This window comes from Bos javanicus, chromosome 11 (assembly GCF_032452875.1).
Source record: "Bos javanicus breed banteng chromosome 11, ARS-OSU_banteng_1.0, whole genome shotgun sequence".
NCBI lineage: Eukaryota > Metazoa > Chordata > Mammalia > Artiodactyla > Bovidae > Bos > Bos javanicus.
In genome coordinates this window covers 72,055,731-72,079,607 of record NC_083878.1, presented here as the reverse complement: position 1 = coordinate 72,079,607, position 23,877 = coordinate 72,055,731, and the positions used below count along the sequence as shown (strand labels likewise).

Genomic DNA, 23,877 nt, shown 5'->3' with positions numbered 1-23,877 from the left:
TTCCTTGCCTGGCCTGGGATATTCTTGGTAAAAAGGACATCTCACATTTATAATGCTTTTACTATTTATAAAACACTTTCATCTATTATCTCTTTCAATGCTTATAATACAAATGATTCTGAAAGTTCCACTGGGTTAAACTAATCACTCACCCTATGTTCCTGTAGCTCTCTCTACAAACTTTTATAACTTTACCATGTGTGCTATATTATTTTTTGATACATGTGTCTCCTTCACTAGAATGATCTCAATTAAGGGACAATGTATTACAGATAACCATCTTTGAATTCTCAACGCCTAACAGTGCTGACAGATAAAGAAAGGACAAATATTTCTGGAGAAACTGAAAGACTGAAGGAATCAATGAATAATAAATGAAGGAAAAGAGGGTAGAGGTAGAGAAAAGATAAAACTGGGTTCAGGACCTAAGGCATGAGCTTGCAACATCATATACAATGAGTTCAGAGGCCCTAAAACAAAGGAATTCAGAATTATAATCCTATTAATTTCCCCAGTTGACATCCTATAGGGAGTCAAGTTTTAAACCAGGAAGATGTAAATGGCAATCTCTGTACCCCTTAAACCTGGTATTTTTAATAAGAGAAGAGAAGAGAAGAGAATAATCCTCTTACAATAGGCTGGAAGACCTACTGTGGGAAAGTTGTCAGACATATTCTGTTCCTCAGAACAGCTCTGCCAGAGGTTAAATTTGAGTCTATGTTGTGGCCAGACCACAGGGTAGTACTGCAGGGATGAATGAGCCATGGCATGACCTCAGTGTGGTAGGCTATCAGCTGCTTACCTGGCTAGGTCCCACATACGTCAATTCAAACTTATTCTTGTAAATGCTCCTTCGGAGGCAGCAGTCAAACTGTTCCACTCCACCACAGAGTGTGCCCTGGAAGGGAAAGTGGCAGCATAAAGGGTAACACACACAGCGTAGAGGCGTGAAGAGGGTATTTAGAGACACTCTCAAACCCTAGGTTCTAGAATCTACAGAAGAGTCGGCAGTGAAAGGGTTGGTAGGTTTTGGAAGTATCAGCAGGAAAGAGGTGCACTTGCAGGACTCAAGAGCATCACGTAGTTAGTGATGGGATATGAGGGAGAAACTAGCCCTGCCTATAAACTCTTGACCCATGTGACCCCCAATAAAGTATGGATTTCTCTTTCCTGCCTGGAACACTGGAGTTTTAGACTGCGATCAAAAGGGAAGAGGAGTTTCTCCAGTGTCAGGAGAGAGTGCTTTAAGATAGGTGGGATTTTTCTTAATTTGAAGAAGTCACCAAAGCAGAAAGGGGTTACTAGTTGCATACCGCACAGAGTCGTGAGCCATCCCGCTTCCAGGCCAAGGCAGTGATGGTGTATAAGTTGGCAATCTCCTTGGGCTTTGCCTCTTCCCAGATGTTTCTCCGAGGACTCCAGTTGAGCACCCGAAGTCTGAAATTAAGTATGTGGCTTTTAGAAGAGATGGAGGCTGAGAAAAAGTGAAAATGGGCTTGTAATGGAAGGAAATGAGTTTTGCTATATCAGAGAACAGAGGAAATAAAAGAAAACAGACAAGGTGGCGGGAGGTGGGGGGTCTAGTAGGAGAGGACAAAAATGTTCGAGGGAAGTAAACTGGGAAAATCAAGTCAAAAGTAAAATAGAGTAAGAGAGATAGGAGTGAAAAAATAAAAAAGGACTGTGGATATTTAGAAAAATGAGCTGTTAGTATAGAGAAATACAGAAAACGAAAAGAGAATTGCTAGGAGTCAGAGAAGAAAGAAAGGAAGAGACATACATGAGACTGAAAGGGACAAAGACAGCACTGACAAAGCTGGGGTTAAAAGCACTCCAGGAAGAGATGGGACCTAGACTCCAGCTGTTTATGCACTGTCCCATCATTTATGCATTCACAAACATCTGAGCACCTATGATATACTAGATGCTAATCTAGGCTCTGGAGACTTGAAAAAAAAAAATAATAGAGGCTCTCTTCTTAAGGGCTCTTCAAATTAGCCCATTAGATACAAACACCAAAGGATAATACAGTGTGATAAACACAAAGCCAGTAGTCTGAAAAGGCGCAACGGGAATACAAAGAAAGTAGAGATAAAGTCTGCTGTGGAGTCCTGGGGAGAGACTGAGACACACAACCAGAGCACGGTGAATCTTGGAACTGATGGCATGCTAGTGGATGGTGGGAGCAGGAAGAGGAAAATGTGCATGAATTAAAACTTGACAATCACTTGATTCTGACGCTCAACCAGTCTTCCACTCTAGTTGGGAAGCAAAACTGGGCTAAAGAAGAGTGTACACAGGGAAAGTAGGCAGAAGCCACAGCTGGACAGGGACCCACCTGTCATAGCTTCCCAGCACAACCGACTGGCCCCCAGGACTTGCTGCAGCTGTGGTGAACTCCCGCTCCAGAGGGTCACGGCTGTAGTCAAAAGTTTGTAGCACATGGCCTTCCTTTCCATAGGCCACAATCCTCCGGTCACAGCCTGCAGCCACAATGCTGTTGGTTGCCCACGCCAAGGCATAGGGTGGGCACGGATGGTTCACCAACTTTCCCTAAGAGTAGAAGAGGGTTTCTGTCACTCTGAGGACACCACCTCAGAAATTTCTCATTCCTAGCATCTGACACACTCCCTTGGACAATTCTACTCAAGGAAATCTTTTCCCCAACATTTTCCTGCCATAACACATCCTAATCTAAAGACTTCACAAATTATCTGTCTTTACCACACACTCATCTTCTATGACATTTTAATATATATGCATTTATCAATTTTATATTCAAAGTGAAAGTCGCTCAGTCATGTCTGACTCTTTGCGACCCCATGAACTATGCAGTCCATGGAATTTTCCAGGCCAGAATACTGTAATGGGTAGCCTTTCCCTTCTCCAGGGGATCTTCCCAACCCAGGGGTCGAACCCAGGTCTCCCGCATTGCAGGCGGATTCTTTACCAGAGGAGCCCCAAGGGAAGCCCTTATGTTCAAAAGGAAACCTCAAAATACTTGTTTGGAGATCTTCAATACTCACCTAGTAAGGCTCCCAAAGGAAGCTGACCTACACATCAACCAACACTGTATAGGCCCACAGGGAATATACGACTTCTTTATTTTAGGAAGGGCACGTTTAATCATGATACAGATAATTCTTATTGTAAATGATTCAAACAATAGAGGATTAAAACATGAACCTTCCTTTATTCCTCTATATTTCCCTTTTCAAGCATAAACAACTCTTTTGTTCTTTGAATTTATAAATATATGTAAAACATTTTACATAAATGAGAATAATTTTTAATTTTCATTTCTCTCAGAGTCTTTATTTCCCTTTGCCTCAAGGTCCCTTCCACTTGATTCATCCTTTCCTATAACTATTAAGCTCTGGCCTCCTGAAAACAAATCCTCTTCTGCGGCCACATCCAGGTGTCTCTCTGCCTGAGGCCTCACCTTCCAGCCTCCTCCCTGAGCACCATAATCTAACTTTCTTAGATGTCCAACCTCCCCTAGGACAGTGCTTGGGATTTCCTTCTCCCCTTTCCCAGAGTACCCTTTATTCATACCTGTGACTCTCCTGAGCCTTCATCATCAAAGAAATACCTAACAATGGTGCCATCTGCATGACCCGAGAGAATTCCTTTCCCAGAGCAACTAAAAAAAGGAGAAAAGAAAGAAAGGAGAGACATAAAGGAAGCAGTTAGAACATCCCTGTCTCCCCAAGAAAGTCCCCTTCCTCATCAGACTACTCTACCTGTGGTTCCCGCTCCCAGCCCTCCCCATCGTTCACACTATGGTCCCTCAAGCCAAGACTCGAGCTTTTCCTACCATTCCCAAGCTTCTGGGATACCATTCTTCCTTACTCACTTTGTTGTCAAGGACACCACATAAGAATCTGTCCCATAGATGGTAGATGATTTGTTAGTTTTGGTGTTTGCTAAACGAACCTGAAAATGGGAGAGTGGACACAAGTCTGGTTAGGCTACTTTCAACTCTATCCAGGACCTAAGGAACAGAAATAAAAACACAAGAACTGTTCCCTGTGTGGTCTCCCCCCAATACGTAACTTGACCCTCAGGGAGAAGATTAACCATATACCTCTTTCCAGAACCATTATCCCCATCCACAGCCTCTCCTGTGCTTCTCTTCCCTCCTTTACCTTTCCTTCAGCCAGCCCAAAGACAATGACGTATTCTGCTGGCCACTGCAGGCAAGTAACAGCACTCTGGAAGAAAGCAAGAATGAAAAGGATAAGCCTATCTATGTATATGAGCACACAGATAGACAATCTAAACCTGAACAGCCTATCACATGCCACCACCCCAACCGCCCACGGGGAAGGAGAGGAGGGGACATGACTGGGCTCTAAGGAGGAAGGCACAGGCGGGTAAGCAGCCAGGCAGCACCATTCATGCAGCAGGAAAAGTCAGAGACAGATATTAACAAATGCCAACTTCTGGCTGTATTTATAAGCAGATATATTGATATGTTTGTTCCTCCTGATCTCTCAGGGATTGGTAAGAACATTACCGTCTGGATGAACTTGTTACAAATGACTTTCTTGTCACCCCTGCCAAATAAAGGAGAGAAGCATATTAAAAACCACATCCATGAATAAATGCCACAAATGATGCTGGGGGAGGGGAAGGAGTTGCAGACACCATCCTTGGCCCACCAGTGTTGCCTGTCACTCCACGGAAGCCCTCGAGGAGGCATAAGAAGGAGCCAGAGTAGCTTTGGAAGAATAATAAAAACAGAACATCACTCCTGGCTCCCCAGGATCTCAGAGGGCCTCCTTGTTGATCTAAGACTGATTCCTCCAGGGATGGGATCACAGGAAACACAGTGCAGGCAAAGGGAAGGCAGCAACAGACTCCAGAAGGCCCCTGCCTTCCAAGCCCCAGCACGGCTTATTTTCTCCATTCCCCCTTCCCAGGGAGGCATTTCTTCCTGCCTTTCCCTTCTTCTCTGGGACACCCCATCTCCCAATCTCTATCCTCACCAGTCTTCTCCAATCTTGTAGACATAGATGATGTTGTCAGTCTGTCCTATGGCAATCTTAGTGGAATCAGGAGAAAAAGCCATGCCCTTCACCATATAGCTCTTCCTGCCATACTAAGAGTCAAAAAAGAAAAAAAAATAAGAAAGAAAGAAAAGGACAGAAAAAAGAAGTAGTGAGTGTACTGAAAAGAGAAGAACAAGTGCATATTGATGGTAGCGGGCTTGAGGGCTTTGTACTAAGAAAAGGAAGTGCAGGCCATTTCCTATGCCTGTGGCTAGGAAGCAGGTTAGGAAGCCTTCTAGGTTTATAAGGTCCCATCAACAGATTAAGGTACACGTGAGTATTCCCTTCACCTTCATGTCGGCTGGTTTGGTGGAGAATTTATCTCTTCGCTCCCCATGTTCATCATATAGTAAGACCACACGGTCCACTGTGCAGACAGCAAATTTGGCATTGTTCTGGGACCATGCCATGCAGGTGACCTTTGCAGCTCCATCCTGCAGAGGTAAAGGGGACAAAAATAATCCAGATGCTGGCGGAGAATGCTATTAGCATTTCTAGTTCCATTACTTCTAGTGTGACTTTGGTCAATTTTCCTTCTAGCACAGTCCTTAAAACAAAGAGATGCCCATGATCTATCCAGGTCTCTGAGGCCTCAGAGCCCTGGATGGTGGAATAAACTGCTTCTAGAAACCATAATGCAAACGCACTAGGAAGTGACACAGTGAGTAAGTACCGGTGTGTCCCTACAGTGGCCTTCTTATTCCCTCATTCTGCTACTGAAATAAACGCAACTGGTCTGATTAAGTTTTGGTCTTTAGCCATTAATTCAATTAATGTTTTTGAGTACCATACTGAAAAAGGCACTTGGCCAAGGGCTGAGAGATAGAGACAAAGAGCAAAACGTGGTTCCTGCCCAAAGATCTAAAAATGGGAAAACTCCCATAAGGGAGGCACATACAAAGCACTATAACAGTTTGGAAAAGCCCGAGATAATTTTCCATTTAAATGATCAACGCTAAGCTTTGAAGAATGGAGACAGTTACGTAGGGAAATTCTCTGAGGTAGAAGAAATGGCATGAGCGATAACAAGTTCTGGTGAATAAACAGTCATTTAATTTAGCTGACACTACATTGTTAATAGCGGAACAGAAGGGGGAAGGCACGAAAAATAGATGGAAGCCAATTCAGGAAGGCTCTTTTAAGCTAGGCTGAGTTTGGACTTATTTGGGAGAAAAGGGAGAGACAGTAAAAGTTCTGGAATGGGAAGTAAAATAATTACAGTTGAGACTTAGGATTCAAAAAATGCCTTTGTTTTTTATTTTTATTTCTGTCGTTGTTGTTTTTTTTCCCTTAACAATCCACTTCACAGAGGCCCAAATTAGAAGTGATCAACTCCTGGTGAATTACTCTTGCTATGTCTGTCCCTTCCACCACCAGCCCTGGTGGTCTATGCAGCAGGTTCTGCACTAAGGATTTCCCTCCTAGAAATTGAAAAAAAAAATCTAGTTTCTGCTCTGTTTGATTAACTACTTGGGCTGTAGAGCCCTGGCTTAAAACATTGTTAATTTTTACTTCTAACCTACCCACTTTCAACGTCAGAGGTAAAAAGGGCCTTTTTCCCATCAAAATCCTCAAACCAGAATCAGAAAATAGTCACCCCACCACCTTTAGCCTTCTCCAACTCTTGACTAAATTAGGTTAGGAGTGTTGAGGGCTCCTCATTAATTGTTGCTGACCATCTTCCTTCATCATTTTGCCCCATCCTGGGCACTCAGTCCTTTCCTGCATCTGACATCACCTTATTTTGAAAGATTGAAGGGAGATTTCAGTTCCAATTATTCCATTAGGGTAAAGGAATTTTCAAAATACAGATTCAAAGCAATGAGTACACCTCTCTTTTGTTCTAGTTTCCTTCTATTTTCCTAAAGCCACATGCTCTGTGAAGCCTTCCTGATTCCCACAATCAATCAATTCTCTTTTCTCTACAATATGTACCTCACAGGACTGTTGTGAGGATTAAATGAGGTAGAGACAGAGGATAATAGCTAAGTTTTAATGAGCACTACAGATTAGGCACTTTGCTAAGTGTGTGATACACATTATCTCACTTTATCTCATTACTGAGGTAGGTGCTACTCTTATTCATCTTTTCCAGATGGAGGCACAGATAGTCTAAGTAATTTGCTCAAGTTTACAAACACAGTTTAAGTGGCAGTATCAAGATTTAAATCCACGTGTACCTGATTCTATAATCCACAACCCCAACTTCTTTATTTATGCTGCCCTGGTACACATTAAACATTCAATTATGACAGATATTCTTGCTTTGTATTATTTTGTCCTTTGAATTTTGAATATCGTTCTCTCTTGTCTAACAGTTTTCATGCTGCTTTTTAGTTTACAAGGTTCTCTTGTGTATACTACTGCCTTTAACTCTTTCCCCTAATCCCCTAAAGCTGCGATTACTATTATTCCCATTTACCAAATGTAGAAGTTTGGATGAGTGCTTAAAGAGCCTGTGCGATAAAGGCTAAAGTCAGGGGTATCCGGTCATTTATTTAAAGTAGTGGTGACGCTAGGACTTGAATTCTGGTCTCCTAACTCCAAAACCCCGCCTTTCTTCAACATGTTCTACGGTTACATCCCTAGTGCCCAGCCTCTTCTGAATCTGAGATTTTTACCATCAAAACGAACGGTGTGGTCGCCTGCACTCCCTTCGGTGGGACATGCACCTAGAGCGCTCATTTAAGCGATGTAGATTATTGTTGTTTACACACGCGTTTCTTCCTCTAGTACGAGCCTCTCGAAAGCAAAGGCAACAACTGGGGAAGTTCTGGAGCCCCAGCATGGGACCTGGTACACAACTGATCCGTTAAATGAAATGAACGGAAAGCTACGGTGCTCAGCAGCCCCTCTCGCCTACTTCACACTCTATCGACGGAGCAGAGTCCGTATCACCACTAAAGCCTTCGGTCTTCTGCACACAGTAGGCGCTCACCGTTTTCAAACTTCAATCCCCCACTTTCCTTGGAACACTAAGGCGGGCGAGGGAGGGAAGAGGCACGCGACTCCTCACCTGAGGGCTCAGCAGCGTCCTCAGGTGCTTCAACTGCATGACGAACACCTGTCTCTCAGATGCCTACAGACAGCGACAACTCCCGTGGTTACCTGGACAACCCGCCACGCAGCCGCAGCCACGGCCGCTGACGCACTAGCGACCTGAGCGCGACACGCGTCGCAAGGTCACCACGCAGTTTCGTAGCTTAGCAAACAGAGCGCGCGCAGGCGCGTTGAGATCTAGGGCGGGACCCTGAGAGGGTTTGCAGACTTCTCTTCTCGACCAATCCCGTCGCGGCATGCAAACCCAAACTCCAGCCACGCCCACAAGCCTTCCGCAAACTCCGGGGTTCTACGTAATCGTAGTCTGTCTCGGTGTTTGATGTACGTAAACGCGGCTGAGCGCTTTCTTTTAATCCTCACAACCCTGGAGGAAAGCAGGGCAGTTGCTCTTATAGGCCTTTTACAGTTGACAGAATTGAACCCAAATAGGTTATATAACTTGCACAGGATCACAAAGCTAATAATGAATACTCAGTATGTGTCTGCCAGGTACCGTGCGAAGTGTTGTACATGTCTCACTTAATCTCAAAGCCACCTTTTGACAGTGATAACATTATTAGTCCCACTTTACATAATAGGAGACTCAAGATTAGAGGGCTCACTTGTCTAACCTAACACAGAGGTTTAAGGACGAACTGGGATTCAAGCCAGAGCTGGTACGTTTATACACCCTTTGAATTCCTTCTCAGTGTCTAGCTCCTTATTTCCGTGCCATGCTACTATATACCGTGTGACACTCTCATCCCCAGAAATGATGTATCCAGAGTCTGAGAGAAATGTGCTTTGGAACCAGTGGTCAGAGGGAGGTAAAGCACCCTACTTTTGAACTGAAAAACGGTGGGGTTAAGACTGCTGCTTAGATCAGGATGCTTTTATGGTTTAGGGCAGAGGGCAGACCAACCCTTGGCTCACCTAACAGATTTAGTCTTGTGATAACCGGGGTTGGAGCTTGGATAAGTATCAAAACTACTTCTTGACTTTGGATTGGGGTTCCTTTCAGAGGATGTAATTAATGTAACTTCTTATAACAAAGTAGAGTGATCAAGATGCAGAAAAGGGAAGTTATTCATAAGTTTCCACGGGAACTGGGAGGGTCATATGTTGACTGATCACATGAAGACGGTTACCTTCCAGACAGTGTAGCTTGTGCTGCCCAGAAAGATTCTGGGTTCTGAAGTCTTTCCCCCTTAGTGGTTACAGATGTCAACAGGTATTTCTTTCACTGGCACCAACCTCCCCTTGGAACTTGGGAAAAAGTGGAGGACAGTTCCTATTTTCACAGGAAACAAGTAGGCCCCAGAGCCCAAATTCTAATTCTTTTGACAGGAGAGTTCCAACCCCAGTTTTATTTCCAGAATGCTCCTCTGGATATAATGGCAGAGGGTAAATATAAACTCATTTATTCTTTATAATTATTATTGGCTTTGACTGAACGAACGGAGAAGGCAATGGCACCCCACTCCAGTACTCTTGCCTGGAAAATCCCATGGATGGAGGAGCCTGGTAGGCTGCAGTCCATGGGGTCGCTAAGAGTCGGACATGACTGAGCGACTTCCCTTTTACTTTTCACTTTCATGCATTGGAGAAGGAAATGGCAACCCACTCCAGTGTTCTTGCCTGGAGAATCCCAGGGATGGCAGAGCCTGGTGGGCTGACATCTATGTGGTCACACAGAGTCAGACACAATTGAAGTGACTTAGCAGCAGCAGCAGAACGAACAGAGAGACATACAGACAGACAAAAGGGAAAGCAAGGACAGGGGAAAATAGGCACAGAAATGCACAGGAGAGGAACACTTTGCCCCCCGGGGATCCATTAATCTTTCATTTGTTCCAAAACCCTGTTCAGTCCTTTACTGATTACTAGCTCAGGGTTGATGAAGTCAGTGGAATAAATGATGAAGAGTTGGGCTGCCAATGTGGGCAGTGAAGATAAAAAGGCTCCTGGCCCTCTCATGTAACATAACTTTATTTTCCACTGGTGCACAAAGAATTTATATCCTCCATTTTTTCTCCCTGCTCCTCCTTCTTACCCAATAAAGCAAAAGAATCGAGGGCCCTAGTTTTCTTTGCCCCTTTCTGGCCCCTCTCCACCCATTCTAGACTGAAGAATCAAAGCAAACACCTTCAAATAAGAGTCTGCTCCTGTCAAGTTGGTAGTGGTGGTGTGAGAGGCCCTTGTGGTCAGGGGAGAGGCAGTGGAGAAGTGTCTTTCAGCATACTAGACAGTATTGCATACAGTCAGCTGCAGTTTGTCCAAGAACCTTTATTGGAAAAATGTCCAAGGGGTGAGACCACCAGCAGCTGGAGGGGCTGCCCGTGAGAGGGGGAGCACCTGAGGCTCCATGGAAGACGTTGGAGTAGTGCAGTGCAGCGTCTGCCTCCAGACCCAGACAGTTCTTTTTATTTTCTGGGGGAGGGGGAGTACCCACAGAAATACTGCTCTCTGAGACCCGGAGGCAAGATGTGGGGGCAGCTGGGGATGCCAAGGGTCCTGATGCAGGTGAAATGGGGGCCCCATTTGGGACCTAATGGGATAGGGTTGAACAAGTGACTCTCCTCTGGACCTGGGGGGTGGAAGGATATATCCCATCTGATATCCACTCCCCAGGTCCAGGGGCTCAGAGCCTAACAGACCTACCTTCTGGCCCTGCTCACAGTGGAAAGAGGATGGATACCAGGCCTGAGATTGTGGGAATGCCATTACCCTCTGGGAAACTGTGGGATCCTTCAGTCTTGGGCAGATCACCATCTTGGGCTCTCCCTGACCCCAGCCCCAGCCCCAGATTATTAGTGCATCTGTCTTCTGGTTCTGCTTCTTCTCTCATACGTCAATAGTATTGATGGATGGTGACTTTTTCTGTGAAAGAAGATGGCCTGAGTCTCTAATTTCAGGAAAGTGATAGTTTCCTCCATCCCAAATTTCCATTCTCCCTCTTCTCCTGCCCCTCTATGACCCTTCTCCCTTTCCCTCGATACTTCTAGACACAACCCCCAATCCCCTTCCCGCCCTCACTGGCCCCACATCACCTGTCTTGTCCCCACTGGCCTTCCCTGAGGACTCTGTTCCGGTCCCTTCCCCTTCTCCTTGGGGTTGTTGTTGGAGTCATTGTCCTTGATGATGTCATACTGACGGCAGAACAGCCCGATTACAGCTGAAACACAATCATACAATCTGAGCCTTGATCCTGACCTCCCTACTCATAGCCCTGAAGGGCAGTGACATACCCACTGTTTCTAGAAAATCAAAGAAGAAAATCTTTGAATTCCTGTTTCCCATGCACATTACATTCTTCATCATCCTCTCTGGGCTCCCAACAGCCTCCTCTCCCTTTCTTCAAACTTTTCCTGCTTATCTCCCCACACCGTTGTTCTCACCCTGTTTTTTCCTGACAACCTTCACCAACTCCCACCTTCACTCAGCCCCACTCAATCCACTATGCCCCATCCAGCTGCTTACTCACCAGCCCACATGAGCAACACCACCACAATGATGACCACCTCCCCCGTCTGCAGTGGTCGCTCTCCATCCAGACCCTCCACTGTGATGTCACCTGAGAAGGAAAAGAAGACAGACCCCAGGTTCTGGGGAGCAACTAGAGAGCTATGCCTGTGTAGACAGTTCAGGATGGAGATGCTGGGGATTAGAGCCAGTGTAGACCTGTCGCAGCACCGTTGCTGGTAGCCCCTCTCTGGGAAGCTGCTGGTGGACAGGTGGTTAGAGACCAAACAGCAGGAGGGCTGCAGGTCAGGTGCTCATTCATGCAGGCTGCAGCTGCAATGAACTGAGGCTGGGTAAAAGGAAGATTTAAAGCCCTTCCCCCCAAACAATTCCTTACCAGCCTGTCTAAACTCAGTCTCCTGCCAACCTGCTTTCCTTCCTTTCCTGGCAGTACAGTGAATTATATCATCCTTCTACTCATCTAAGCTAGACTGGTGCTTGCTTTGCGGAAGTAAACAGGAGGCCAAAGACCAGGTAAACAGTCAGAGAATCCAAAGCTTTAGGGGGTGAGGAATAATCGAAACTCTCACCTGGGCTTGAGCTGTTGGAGGGTAGCCGGTCAGACCCCTTGAGAGTTCGGAAGTGCACCCGCGGCCCTGGGGGGCTTTCTCCCCGGAGGCCGATGCTCCTGACCTGCACTGTGTAGTCACTGTCTTCAGCCAGGCCCCAGAGAGCACAGGCCCGAGTCGTGGTGTTCACCTCTCGGATCACACGTTGCCCAGGGCCATTCTGTCGCTGCAGGGAGATGATGAGAGAGGAGGACAGCCTCACCCTGGTCCCAGGCCACAAGGCTTAGCCCAGGATTCTTGAACACCCAAGAACTCTGGAGGACTGGGGTGGGAAGGGTAGCCTGAGCCAGGGAACCCCAGCTACATGTCTCCCAGGGCAGGGAGGGGAGCTGGTGGGGGTGGGGGGCGGTGACCAGAGGGAATGCTCAGAGATCCAAGGACACAGGTTGGGGCAGCAGAAGGGTGATTCATACTTGCTGGGAAATGGAGTAGCCAATGACGATGTTGCCTTCTGGGACGTCCCAGGACACAGTGGCCGAGTTGGCTCTGAGGTGAGTGACTGTCACATTCACAGGAGACGGAGGCCGGTCTACGGGCGCCAGTGTGTGAACAGGTTACCAGGGTCCACCCCCAGACTAGCTCTGGTGACTCCTCACCTGCTCCCCTTTTACTCACCTGCTCGCACAAAGCCCAGGTCGCAACTGACCAGCAGGAGGACCGTGGGGCTTAGATATGGGGAGAGGGGCATTAGTGAAGCCATGGTCCCCACCGAGTCCGCTGGGAGGCACCCGGGCATCCGTTTGACATTCAGGCGGGGCTCCTGGAGGTGGCAGGAGTTGGGGGGGGGAGGGGGGCGGGGGTCAAGGACTTGCCAGAAAGCACAAGCGGGCAGCTGCTCTCCCTGCTCCCCACACCCCACAGCAGCCCCAGAACCCCCCTTTCCCCTTGCCTTGCCCACCCCCGCAGCACCCCGGCGCCCTCAGTTCGCGCCTCTGCTCTGCCCACACCCACCTCCGCCGGTCCTCGCGGTGGGTCAGGCCTCGGGGGGCTGCTCGGTGCCCAGAGGGCGGCCCATCGCGGACTCCGTGGCGCTGTCCCTACCCCATCCCGGCGCGGGCCCGGCCAGGCGGGCAGCGCGGGACCGAGCTGCGGGCAGAGAGCGGAGGCGTAGCGGGTGCGGGCCGCGGGGCCCCGGAGCCCCCAGAGCTCCGACCGGCCGCGTAGTCTGTCCGGGAGCAGGGGGCGGTGCCCTCGCGGCCTGGCAGCTGGCCTGGGTCCCCGGGGCGCGAGGCAGTGCGGCTGCCCCCGCCGGCCCCTGCAGCGCGATGTGACCGTCCCGGCGCGCCAGCCGCCGTCTTCTGCAGAGCTGGCCTCGGTCGCTCAGCCGCAGCCCGGCCGGGACGTGCGGGCCCGCCCCGCCCCGCTGGGGTTCTCGCCGCCGTCATCACCGCCCCCCCAACCCGGTTCTTTCGGGGCTCCTCCCACGACCCTCTCATTGGCGGCCTCTAGGGCCCCCCATCCCTCCTGATCCCGGCTCCCGCCTGCTGAGCCCCCGCAGGGGGGTCGGGGGGAAGGGACGTCCCTCCGGACGCAGGTGCGAGGGTCTCGGGATCTGAGAGGCCCCTCCTCCCCAGATGGAATTAGCCAAGTTGGGAAGAGGAACTCCACCTTCGGTGCGCGAGGGGACAGAGTCATGGAGATAATAATTATTTTGACAATCTCCTACTTGTAGACTGCGTCAGCTTTTAAGTCTCTTCCCCATTCATGATCTGATATTGATTCCCTTCCTTCTCTCATTCATTCTTCCACTTATTAGGCAAATATTTATAGAGCTTTCTCTATGTGTCTGACATGTTAATAGCTGGAGATACAGCGATTATTAAGGGTTTTGGGTTTATAGGGGAAATTTAAAGAGCGACGACCTGTCTCAGCTCTGCGACTTACTGTGTGGTCTTAGGCAAATAGGTTAATCTAAGTTTCAGGTTTCCCACCTGTAAATCAGAGGATGCAAAACCTCACGGGGCTGCTGTGAGGATCAAATGATACAATATTGGGGAACGATCTTTAAAAATCTCATAACACTGTGTGAAGAGAGATTATTCTTAATTTGCACCAATTTGTTAGTTACTTCATTTATTCAATAAACATGTAAATCCTTAAATTATTTCATGCTTTGGTTGAGCATGAGACCTGGAGTGAGAACCTGGGTGTGAGTCCCAGTTCTCTCTGCTGTGTAATCTTTAGCAACTAACTTAACTTCTCTGAGCTTCAGTTTCATCATCTAAAAAATGAGCATGTCAATATCACCTTTCTTTTTTTTTAATTGAATTATCAGTTCAGTTCAATTGCTGAGTCGTATCCTACTCTTTTCGACCCCATGGACTGCAGCACGCCAGGCTTCCCTTTCCATCACCAACTCCCGGAGCTTGCTGAAACTCATGTCCATATAGTCGGTGATGCCATCTACCCATCTCATCCTCTGTCATCCCCTTCTCCTCCTGCCTTCAATCTTTCCCAGCATCAGGGTCTTTTCCAATGAGTCAGTTCTTTGCATCTGGTAGCCAAAGTATTGGAGTTTCAGCTTCAGCATCAGTTTTTCAATGAATATTCAGGACTGATTTTCTTTTGGATGGACTGGTTGGATCTCCTTGAAGTCCAAGGGAGTCTCAAGAGTCTTCACCAACACCACAGTCCAAAAGCATCAATTCTTCGGCACTCAGCTTTCTTCACAGTCCAGCTCTCGCATCCATACATGACTACTGGAAAATCCATAGCTTTGACTGGATGGACCTTTATTGGCAAAGTAATGTCTCTGCTTTTTAATTTGCTGTCTAGGTTGGTCATAGCTTTTCTTTCAAGGAGCACGCGTTTCTTGATTTCATAGCTGCATTCACCATCTGCAGTGATTTTGGAGCCCCTGTTTATTGTCACCCTGCTTATTTAACTTCTATGCAGAGTATATCATGAGAAACGCTGGGCTGGAGGAAGCACAAGCTGGCATCAAGATTGCTGGGAGAAATATCAATAACCTCAGATATGCAGATGACACCACCCTTATGGCAGAAGGTGAAGAGGAACTAAAAAGCCTCTTGATGAAAGTGAAAGTGGAGAGTGAAAAAGTTGGCTTAAAGCCCAACATTCAGAAAACTAAGATCATGGCATCTGGTCCCATCACTTCATGGGAAATAGATGGGGAAACAATGGAAACAGTGTCAGACTTTATTTTTCTGGGCTCCAAAATCACTGCAGATGGTGACTGCAGCCATGAAATTAAAAGATGCTTACTCCCTGGAAGGAAAGTTATGACCAACCTAGATAGCATATTCAAAAGCAGAGACATTACTTTGCCAACAAAGGTCCATCTAGTCAAGGCTATGGTTTTTCCAGTGGTCGTGTATGGATGTGAGAATTGGACTGTGAAGAAAGCTGAGTGCTGAAGAATTGATGCTTCTGAACTGTGGTGTTGGAGAAGACTCTTGAGAGTCCCTTGGACTGCAACGAGATCCAACTAGTCCATTCTAAAGGAGATCAGCCCTGGGATTTCTTTGGAAGGAATGATGCTAAAGCTGAAACTCCAGTACTTTGGCTACCTCATATGAAGAGTTGACTCATTGGAAAAGACCCTGATGCTGGGAGGGATTGGGGGCAGGAGGAGAAGGGGATGACAGAGGATGAGATGGCTGGATGGCGTCACCGACTCAATGGACATGAGTTTGGGTAAACTCCGGGAGTTGGTGATGGACAGGGAGGCCTGGTGTGCTGTGATTCATGGGTTTGCAAAGAGTCGGACATGACTGAGCAACTGAACTGAACTGAAAAATAAAGTCTGTCACTGTTTCCATTATTTCCCCATCTATTTGCCATGAAGTGATGGGACCAGATGTCATGATCTTAGTTTTCTGAATGTTGAGTTTTAAGCTAACTTTTTCACTCTCCTCTTTCACTTTCATCAAGAGGCTCTTTAATTCTTTGTTTTCTGCCATGAGGGTGGTGTTGTCTGCATATCTGAGGTTATTGATATTTCTCCCAGCAATCTTGATTCCAGCTTGTGCTTCCTCCAGCCCAGCGTTTCTCATGATGTACTCTGCATAGAAGTTAAATAAGCAGGGTGACAATATACAACCTTGACATATAATAAAATCATCATCTTTTTTTAATTGCATTATAGTTGACTTACAATGTATTAGTTTCAGGTGTATAACAAAGTGATTCATATATATATATGTATATGTGCCAGTGTGCTCAGTCACTCAGTCAAGTCGTGTCCAACTCTTTGTGACCCCATGGACTGTAGCCTGTCAGGCTCCTCTCTCCATGGAATTGTCCCAAGCAAGAATACTGCAGTGGGTTGCCAGGAGAAGGAAATGGCAACCCACTCCAGTACTCTTACCTGGAAAATTCCATGGAGAGAGGAGCCTGACAGGCTACAGTCCATGGGGTCATGAAGAGTTGGACACGACTGAGCAACTTCATTGTGTCACATTAATATATATTCCTTTATAGGTTATCACAAGATATTGAATATAGTTCCCTGTGCTATATAGTAGGTCTTTATTGTTTATCTATTTTATTTACAGTAGTGTGTGTCTGTTAATCCCAAACTCCTAATTTATCCCTCCCCTCCTTTACCCTTTGGTAACCATAAGTTTGTTTTCTTTATCTGTGAGTCTTTATCCATTTTGTAAGTTCATTTGTATCATTTTCTTTTTAGATTCCACGTATAAGATTCTATCTTTGTCTGACTTACTTCACTTAGTAAGATAATCTCTAGATGCAAATGGCATTATTTCATTCTTTTCAATATCATCTTCTTAACGTATCAAATGAGATACTGTATGTGAAAAGTGCATTGTTCAGTGTAAATAAATGTTGGCTAAACTTGTATTTAGGGCAGATACTTTGGTTTCTAATTCTCACTGCAGTATTTCTATTTCTGTGGCCCTTTCCCCTGTAATATCCAGTTCAGCGTGTGCACCCCTGGGGCTCTGAAGCTTCTGTTGCCTTCTTTCTGAGAGGAGAGTGAAATGGAGTATGTGGGGCAGGGAGGACTGTGTGATCAGGGAGGACTGTGTGACCTGGTCTTCTGACCTTTGCTGACCCTGAGGACCCTGATCTCTGGCTTCCTGATGCATCCTAGTTCCAGAGCACTGATGCCCAGGAATTCTCTCTGCCCTGGGCCTGAGTATTGTCCTTCCAGGCTCCAGGCCCTCCCAGAGAAGAGGCCATTGTCTGAAGGGCAAGAGTAATGAACCTTGGGTCTTCCTCTTCAGGAGCAAAGCAGAGGCTGGGGACTCTGGGTGCCTCTAGAGAGGGACCTGGGGAGTTCCCTGGGGGTGACCAGAGGGCTGGGGGACTAGTGATCAGGAAAGGATGCAGGCAGAGGTGTTCAGAGGAGGGTGTTCAGAGAGGCCAGGGTACTGTGCCTCATTATCACTGTGCCTGATGAGATGGTCGGATGGCATCACTGACTCGATGGACATGAGTTTGAGCAAGCTCTGGGAGTTGGTGATGGACAAGGAAGCCTGGCATGCTGCAGTCCATGGGGTCACAAAGAGTTGGACTCCACTGAGCAACTGAACTCCACTGAGCAACTGAACTGATTGTGCCTCAGGTAAGGCCCTGCCAACTGGAAGAACAGTCAGTGTGACACAAGGGGTTGTGTGGCTGAAAAGGCACGCAAGACAGTGTGTCCACAGCATCAGACCATGCCGGGCACAAAATGGTTTCAACTTGTGACTGAGACCCCGGAGCCTGGCAAGTGGGAGGTGAGACACTTTCCCCATGTTGGCCTTCTGTGCTGATTTCTAGAATCCTGTCTGTTCTAGGCTTCCCTTCCCCCTGAGTTTCTGCTGTTCCTGCCCTCCTTCCTATCTTCCTCCCTGATTTTCTTTCCTTGATAGGCCCAGAGTACCAACTGCCAGCTAAATGCTGTGTGCGTGCGTGTGTGCGCGCGCGCGCACACACGCGCATGTGTGTATGTTTGTCTCAACACTGTGCCTGCAGCCACTCCCACCTCCAGCAGGCGTGAATGAAGCTTTGGCTCCCTGCCCTTACCCTTGTCCCCGCTTCCCTCTCCTCGTCTGGGTATGAGGCAGCCCTGCCAATCACAGCGAAGCCAAATCATTGACCCGGGATCTGGACAAAGCTGATGCTGAGCAAATGCAATGTGATGCTGAGCTCTTCCAGGAGGAGGGGCAAGTCATGCCCACATACCAGGTGACCCAGACCCACCCCCTGGACACTGCAAATAAAGACGCCAGCCCCAACCCCACCTCAGCCTCTGCCCTCTCAGGCCATGGTTCCTTATTTTTGAAACCCTGAGAGCCTCTCCACCCCCCACCCCCAGTCCACTGTCCTTTCTTTGGCTGCTGATGCCTACCTGTTGCCTCCAGCGACTTTACAACGAGTCAACTCTGACCACCATGGAACAAGTGGCTGAAAAAGTTCAGAAAGTGCTGAAGGTACCAGCTTTCCATCTCCTCCCTGCTTAAATCTGTGTTTCCCTCTACATTTCTATTTTCTTGTTTCACTTTTATAGACTTTGGTCCTCCTTTCTTCCAGTCCTCCCTCTTGGATCCTTATTGTCATCTTACCAATCAATAGTAATTATAATAAATATTGTTGCATACTACTTTATGATTGACCATGCACTTTCACATCCATTAGCTTCACAAAAACCTGTAAAATTGGTGTTATTATCTCCATTTTTTTTTTCAGATGGGAAAACGAAGACTTAAGATAATCATAGTGGTCGTGGTTTAGTCTCTAAGTCATGTCCAACTCTTGTAACCTCTTGGACTGTAGCTCACCAGGCTCCTCTGTCCATAGGATTCTGTCCATAGGATTTTCCAAGCAAGAATGCTGGATTGGGTTGCCATTTCCTTCTCCAGGGGAATCTTCCCAACCCAGGGATTGATCCCAGGTTTCCTGCACTACAGGCAGATTCTTTACCAACTGAGCTACCAGGGAAGCCCATAGTAGCTTGCCCAAATACACCCAACTAATACTTGCTGGATAATGCACTTCTATCTACCTACCTACCTATCTAGGACAAAGCTGCTTTCAGTCCTTTTTTGGATTAAGTAAGGGTTTGAATAAGTAGCTAAGCAAGAGTTTTGGGTCAGAATGAAGTTTCTCAAATCCAAGGTTCTTTCTACTGCACGGCACTCTGAGTGTTCTGTTCACTTTTGTGATAACAGGAGAGTTCTCTTACTGACAAAGAAGAAAGCATACTTTCCCCAATGGGCTGGGGCCGGGAGACCTAGGCGTTTTTCTTTTCTCAGGAGCCTGGGGTGGGTGGGGGGCCGGTGGTGCTGAGTGGAGGGGGCACCTCTGGCAGGATGGCATTCCTCATGTCCGTGAGTATTTCAGTCCCCGGTTTTGCTCTCTCTGCCTTCTTGGGGTGACCCTCAGGACCATAAAGCTCATCATGGCTCAACTCCCAGGCAGACTCCCTCCAGCTCTGACTCTCTTTCTTCTCTGAAAGCTAGATCTTGCTACGGAGCCCCATTTCTTCCAAGCCCATCTGAGCCCCACCAGTCCATTGCCAGTGTCTCTATGGCCCACACACCCCCAGTCAGTCGTCTCCAAGCAGTGTCTTTAAGTGTCAGATTCCAAGCAGCACTGGCTAAACACTAACCTAAGAGAATCATTATACAGCCTCTCCTTTCCAGGTGTTGCGAACCCAAGGTAATTGTTCCTTCCCTGTCTTTACTACTTCATGTTGTCTCCCCCTTGGCAGGTCTCCTTTAACCAGCTGATGAAAGGTCTAGGATAGAAACCTACCTCAATGCAGGAGGCGACAGGTAAGCCAAGTTGGCCTATGACTACTGTGCTTGACCTGAAGAACGTCTTTTAGAAATTGAATTTGAATGCTTTTAGGCAGAGATTGTGTCAGTTTGCTTTCCACTTTGCATTCTTCTGTTGCCTGACTAACCCTCCTAGGTATTTCAAGCTTTTCACCCCTACCGAGTGTTCATCATGGTGCCCAACAAATAGGAGGTGCTCCTCAGTGGTCGTTTCCCCTTCATTTCCTCCTCTCCGGAGCAGCCTTAATAAACCATAGGCTGCTGCTTCCCAAGCAGTGCCACTGACCTTGCATGTGTCCTTTTAGGTCTGTGGTGGCCTCTAGGGAGGGGACAGAATATAGTGCCCTGGACAGGATTGAGGAACTGAAGAAGGTCTGTGTTTTCCACTGACACTCAGCCAGAGACCTCTGTCCATTCCTTCCCATGGGAACATCAAAGCCCCAATATCCAGCCAAAGCCCATCCCCCACCTCTCCCACCCCTCCCCCACCCAAATCCCTGCCCTGACATCCTCACAGTAGGTTTGTATCTGGAATCCTCTTGGTGGCCTCCCCTCCTAGGTGGCTGCTGGGAAGAAGAGGGTGATTGTCACTGGCGCTTCGGTGGGACTCTGTGAGTATGAAGATGGGTTGTGTGGATCAATTTTACAGGAAAGCAGGCATAGGAGTGGAATAGCATGGAAGAGACATTGACAGGATTTATGTAGATTTAGCTCGAAAACAGAAAGGATTTGCATAAAGAAGTTTGATTTTATGATTAATTAGGATCCAGTTGTATGCATGTGGATCAAGGGGAAGGGATCCTATCTTAGAATAACTGTGTACCAATCCATTCCACAACCAAAACAGAGAAGTCCAGGGGTCAGTCAACTATGTTGGTAGGTCAGTCCAACTGCTGCCTGTTTTTGTAAATAAAGTTTTATTGAAACAGCCATTTATGTTTACATATTGTCCATGGCCACTCTCATGCTTTAAAGACTGAGTTGTGGAACAGAGGTCATAGGGCCCAGAAAGCCTAAAAAATTTGCCTTCTGGCTCTCTGCAGAAAAAGCTGACCCAGGACTAGTCCCTTGCTACTTAAAGTGTGGTCCTTACACCAGCAGCACCAGTATTACCCAGGGTTTGTTAGAAATGCAGAATATCAGGCCTCCCCACCTGGGATTTACTGAGCCTGATTCTGCATTTTAACAAGATTCCCAGGTAGTTTGAGAAGCACTGGGCTAGAGGACCCCAAGTTTCCTCTCAGCTCCACAGCTCTGACTCTGACTCAGGATTCACTCAGCAGAGCCTGGACCCCAGCAAGGGCTGGATGTGAAATGAGGTACGTGAGGAGAGCAGGACACTGACCTCATGAAGCTTTCAGTTCAGTATGTTCAAACTTTCCTCCAGATTTCTCAGGGGAACTTGTTAAAAATGTTAAGTCCAGGGCTTCCCTGGTGGCTCAGTGGTGAAGAATCTGCCTACCAATGCAGGAGACGTGGGTTAGATCCCTGATCAGGGAGGATCCCAGTGCAGCGGAGAGGCTGGGCTTGTGCACCGCAACTGTTGAGCCTGTGCTCTGGAGCCGGGAGCTGCAGCTGCTGAACTCATTTGCTGCAATTACTGAGGCCTGCAAGCCCTGGAACCCGTGCTCCCCAACCGGAGAAGCCACCATGGTAAGGGGCTTGTGCACTACAACTGGGGAGTAGCCCCTGCTTGCTGCAGCTGGAGAAAAGCCCTCACAACAACAAAGACCCAGCAGAGCCAAAAATAAATAAGTAAAATTTTAAAGAAAAAGAAAATTAAAAAAACATAGGTCCAAAGGATTCCCTGGTGGTCCAGTGGTTAAGACTCAGTGCTTCCACTGCTGGGGGCCGCAGTTCAGTCCTTGGTTGGGGAACTAAGATTCTGCAAGCTACATAGTGCAGCCAAAAATAAAAATAATAATACAAAAAAGTAGGTTCATGGGGTTCTCTCCTTCAAATTCAGATCCAGTAGATTTTAACTGGGCCCAGGAAATTGCATTTAAACAAGCATTTGGGGGTATTCTGATGCACATGGGCCCCGGGCAGCGCCAGAGTAACCCCCTCATGGTGCCCTCCTCCCTCTCTAGGCTCCTTTTTTGGCAGGCCAGATGAACTACTGCGTGGATAACCCAGACTTTTTTGCCAGTCCTGGTTGGTTTCAACCCATTAAGCATGGCCAGGTGAGCCTTCTGTAGTGAAAAGTCATGTCCAGAGCCCCGGGGGAGGTTGGGAGGGAACCTGTGAAAATTACAGGACGATCACAAGAGAGGGCAGGGCGAACATAGCCTTGTTCACCAAATCTCAGAATAAAAAAGTAAAAAAAGGGTGTTTCTAGCTTAGAAAGCTTTTGGTTGGTCGGTTGGTTTGTTCTCTCATTTCAGAAAGGACTGAAGGCAGCTTACAAAGGATAGATAAGAAAGCATACATTGAAAGCAGAGTGAAGAGGTAAGAAAAACACAGGTCAGAGGACAGAATGAGCTCAGGAAAATGATCCCACAAAGACCAGTACTTTCATCTGCTGTGGGCCCCAAGCCTCTTTTCAAAGAAGAAGTAGTGAGTGCTGACTAGCCGCCTACTCTCTCTCCTTTACCTATTTTGATTATTTTAGAGCCCTTTCTCCTTCATTCCACAAGCCCCTTGGGTCCCTCTCTGGCTACTCACATCCCCATCCTGTTCCCCTTTCCCGAGATCCCTGTGCCTCCAAATGACCTCCCTCTTATTCTCTGTCTAAACGGCCACTTTGAGCTCAAGAAGGTCAGCATATTAAACCAATAATGCTTAATTGTAATTCTGTGGATGCACTGCCTTGAGAGTATTAAAAAAACGTAAGAGAGATTTTTGTAGGAGAGGTCTGATGTAGGCTTGAGGTAAGGTCCTGAAATATCTGAATTTTGGAAGCATCCTTGGAGATTCTGATGTACAGCCAGGTTGGGGAAACTCTGCTAAATAAACCATTGGAGTGGGCCTCTTGAAGAAGTGGAGGGTTTCCTGTCACTGGAGGTATTTTAGCAAAGGCTTGTTGATTACTCAACAGTTGCTTTGTGTATCTGGTGGTGGTCTTGGGGAGAGGGACAGCTGAGTTCTTTTGGAGACTTTTTCAACTCTCAGATTCCAGGCATGTGGTGTAATTCACATGAAGGTATAAATGATCTCTTTTAATGGAGGACCTTCCTTTACCAAAAATGTTTCTGCTGCAGTGGATGCTAATTTCAGGCACTGTGACTAAGTGAAATGAAGGATTTCAAACAATGTAGGCGTGGAGATCTTCCAGTTGTTCCTTAAATCAGTGGCTCCCAAACTTGGCTGATCTTCAGAGTCGTCTGGGAAGCTTTTTAAAAATACAGATTTGGAGGCTCCACTCCAGAACTTCTGAGGCAGATTCTCAGAGTGGGCATGGAATCCAGAAATGGGTAATTATTAAAAAAAAAAAAAAAAAAACCTCCCCAGGTGATTTTGATGATCAGCCACGTCTGGGAATCTCAGTTTTCAACCACACAGTAAACACTCTCCTCTCTCTGCTTAGGTCTCCTCTGTCTGAGGTCTGTAGAAAGTTTCAGAAGTAGTTTGAGGACAAGTTATAGAAAACACTTTACCCAGTAGGTATATAACATACGAAACTTGTTTGACCCAGAAGTAATGCAGATGAAAAAAATATTAAAATAGTTCAAGAAGGGAGGGAACCTTTCTGGAATGCAATGAAAAGAGGAAGTTAGGGAAGCCATAGACAGAAATAACTTTTTGAGTTCTTGCCATGGTGAGTAATTCCCAAATTATCCCCTTTCAAAGCCTGGAGAGCCAACCACAGAAGATCCCCATTCTTTGAGATTCTGTGGTTGCACCTAAGCAGATAACAAACCTGTTGCTCTCCTCATCCACTCTTTGTCTTGTTCCTGATTAACTTATTCAAGGGAGGTTCCCAACTGTTAGGTGCTATACTTCAGA

General features: G+C 47.0%; 3 protein-coding genes across 3 annotated transcripts in view; 1 reads left to right on the top strand and 2 right to left on the bottom strand.

Annotated features, from left to right (window-relative positions):
• IFT172 (intraflagellar transport 172) overlaps positions 1-8,270 on the bottom strand; it is a 37,663-nt gene extending 29,393 nt beyond the window's left edge. The window contains exons 1-10 of the mRNA XM_061432959.1: positions 8,071-8,270; positions 5,345-5,488; positions 4,992-5,104; positions 4,520-4,559; positions 4,149-4,214; positions 3,857-3,936; positions 3,556-3,643; positions 2,339-2,553; positions 1,314-1,437; positions 803-898 (exon numbers count right to left, since the gene is read on the bottom strand). Of these exons, the coding sequence (XP_061288943.1) occupies positions 803-898; positions 1,314-1,437; positions 2,339-2,553; positions 3,556-3,643; positions 3,857-3,936; positions 4,149-4,214; positions 4,520-4,559; positions 4,992-5,104; positions 5,345-5,488; positions 8,071-8,109 (1,005 nt within the window). The 5' untranslated portion in view covers positions 8,110-8,270. The remainder of the gene's footprint in view (positions 1-802; positions 899-1,313; positions 1,438-2,338; positions 2,554-3,555; positions 3,644-3,856; positions 3,937-4,148; positions 4,215-4,519; positions 4,560-4,991; positions 5,105-5,344; positions 5,489-8,070) is intronic.
• Positions 8,271-10,359: 2,089 nt separating this feature from the next.
• FNDC4 (fibronectin type III domain containing 4) lies at positions 10,360-13,535 on the bottom strand. The gene is made up of 7 exons (XM_061432967.1): positions 13,136-13,535; positions 12,800-12,944; positions 12,598-12,713; positions 12,146-12,350; positions 11,578-11,667; positions 11,144-11,268; positions 10,360-10,973 (listed from the first exon to the last, which is right to left on the bottom strand). The coding sequence occupies exons 2-7, from the start codon at positions 12,918-12,920 to the stop codon at positions 10,938-10,940; spliced, it is 693 nt and encodes a 230-aa protein (XP_061288951.1). The 5' UTR covers positions 12,921-12,944; positions 13,136-13,535; the 3' UTR covers positions 10,360-10,937.
• A 3,055-nt stretch (positions 13,536-16,590) lies between these two features.
• GCKR (glucokinase regulator) overlaps positions 16,591-23,877 on the top strand; it is a 30,269-nt gene continuing 22,982 nt past the window's right edge. The window contains 12 exon segments of the mRNA XM_061431384.1: positions 16,591-17,891; positions 18,203-18,243; positions 18,246-18,340; positions 18,517-18,585; positions 19,408-19,482; positions 19,866-19,896; positions 19,899-19,929; positions 20,238-20,304; positions 20,492-20,543; positions 21,031-21,032; positions 22,023-22,063; positions 22,065-22,115. Of these exon segments, the coding sequence (XP_061287368.1) occupies positions 17,830-17,891; positions 18,203-18,243; positions 18,246-18,340; positions 18,517-18,585; positions 19,408-19,482; positions 19,866-19,896; positions 19,899-19,929; positions 20,238-20,304; positions 20,492-20,543; positions 21,031-21,032; positions 22,023-22,063; positions 22,065-22,115 (617 nt within the window). The 5' untranslated portion in view covers positions 16,591-17,829.

Bases quoted from the DNA above. Each gene is read 5' to 3' on its own strand.
- FNDC4 (XM_061432967.1), bottom strand. From the start codon at position 12,920: ATGCCCGGGTGCCTCCCAGCGGACTCGGTGGGGACCATGGCTTCACTA. The intron at 12,714-12,799 runs GTGAGTAAAAGG...TGGCGCCCGTAG, and splicing joins CCTGGGCTTTGTGCGAGCAG to ACCGGCCTCCGTCTCCTGTG. The intron at 12,351-12,597 runs GTATGAATCACC...ATCTCCCTGCAG, and splicing joins GCTACTCCATTTCCCAGCAA to CGACAGAATGGCCCTGGGCA.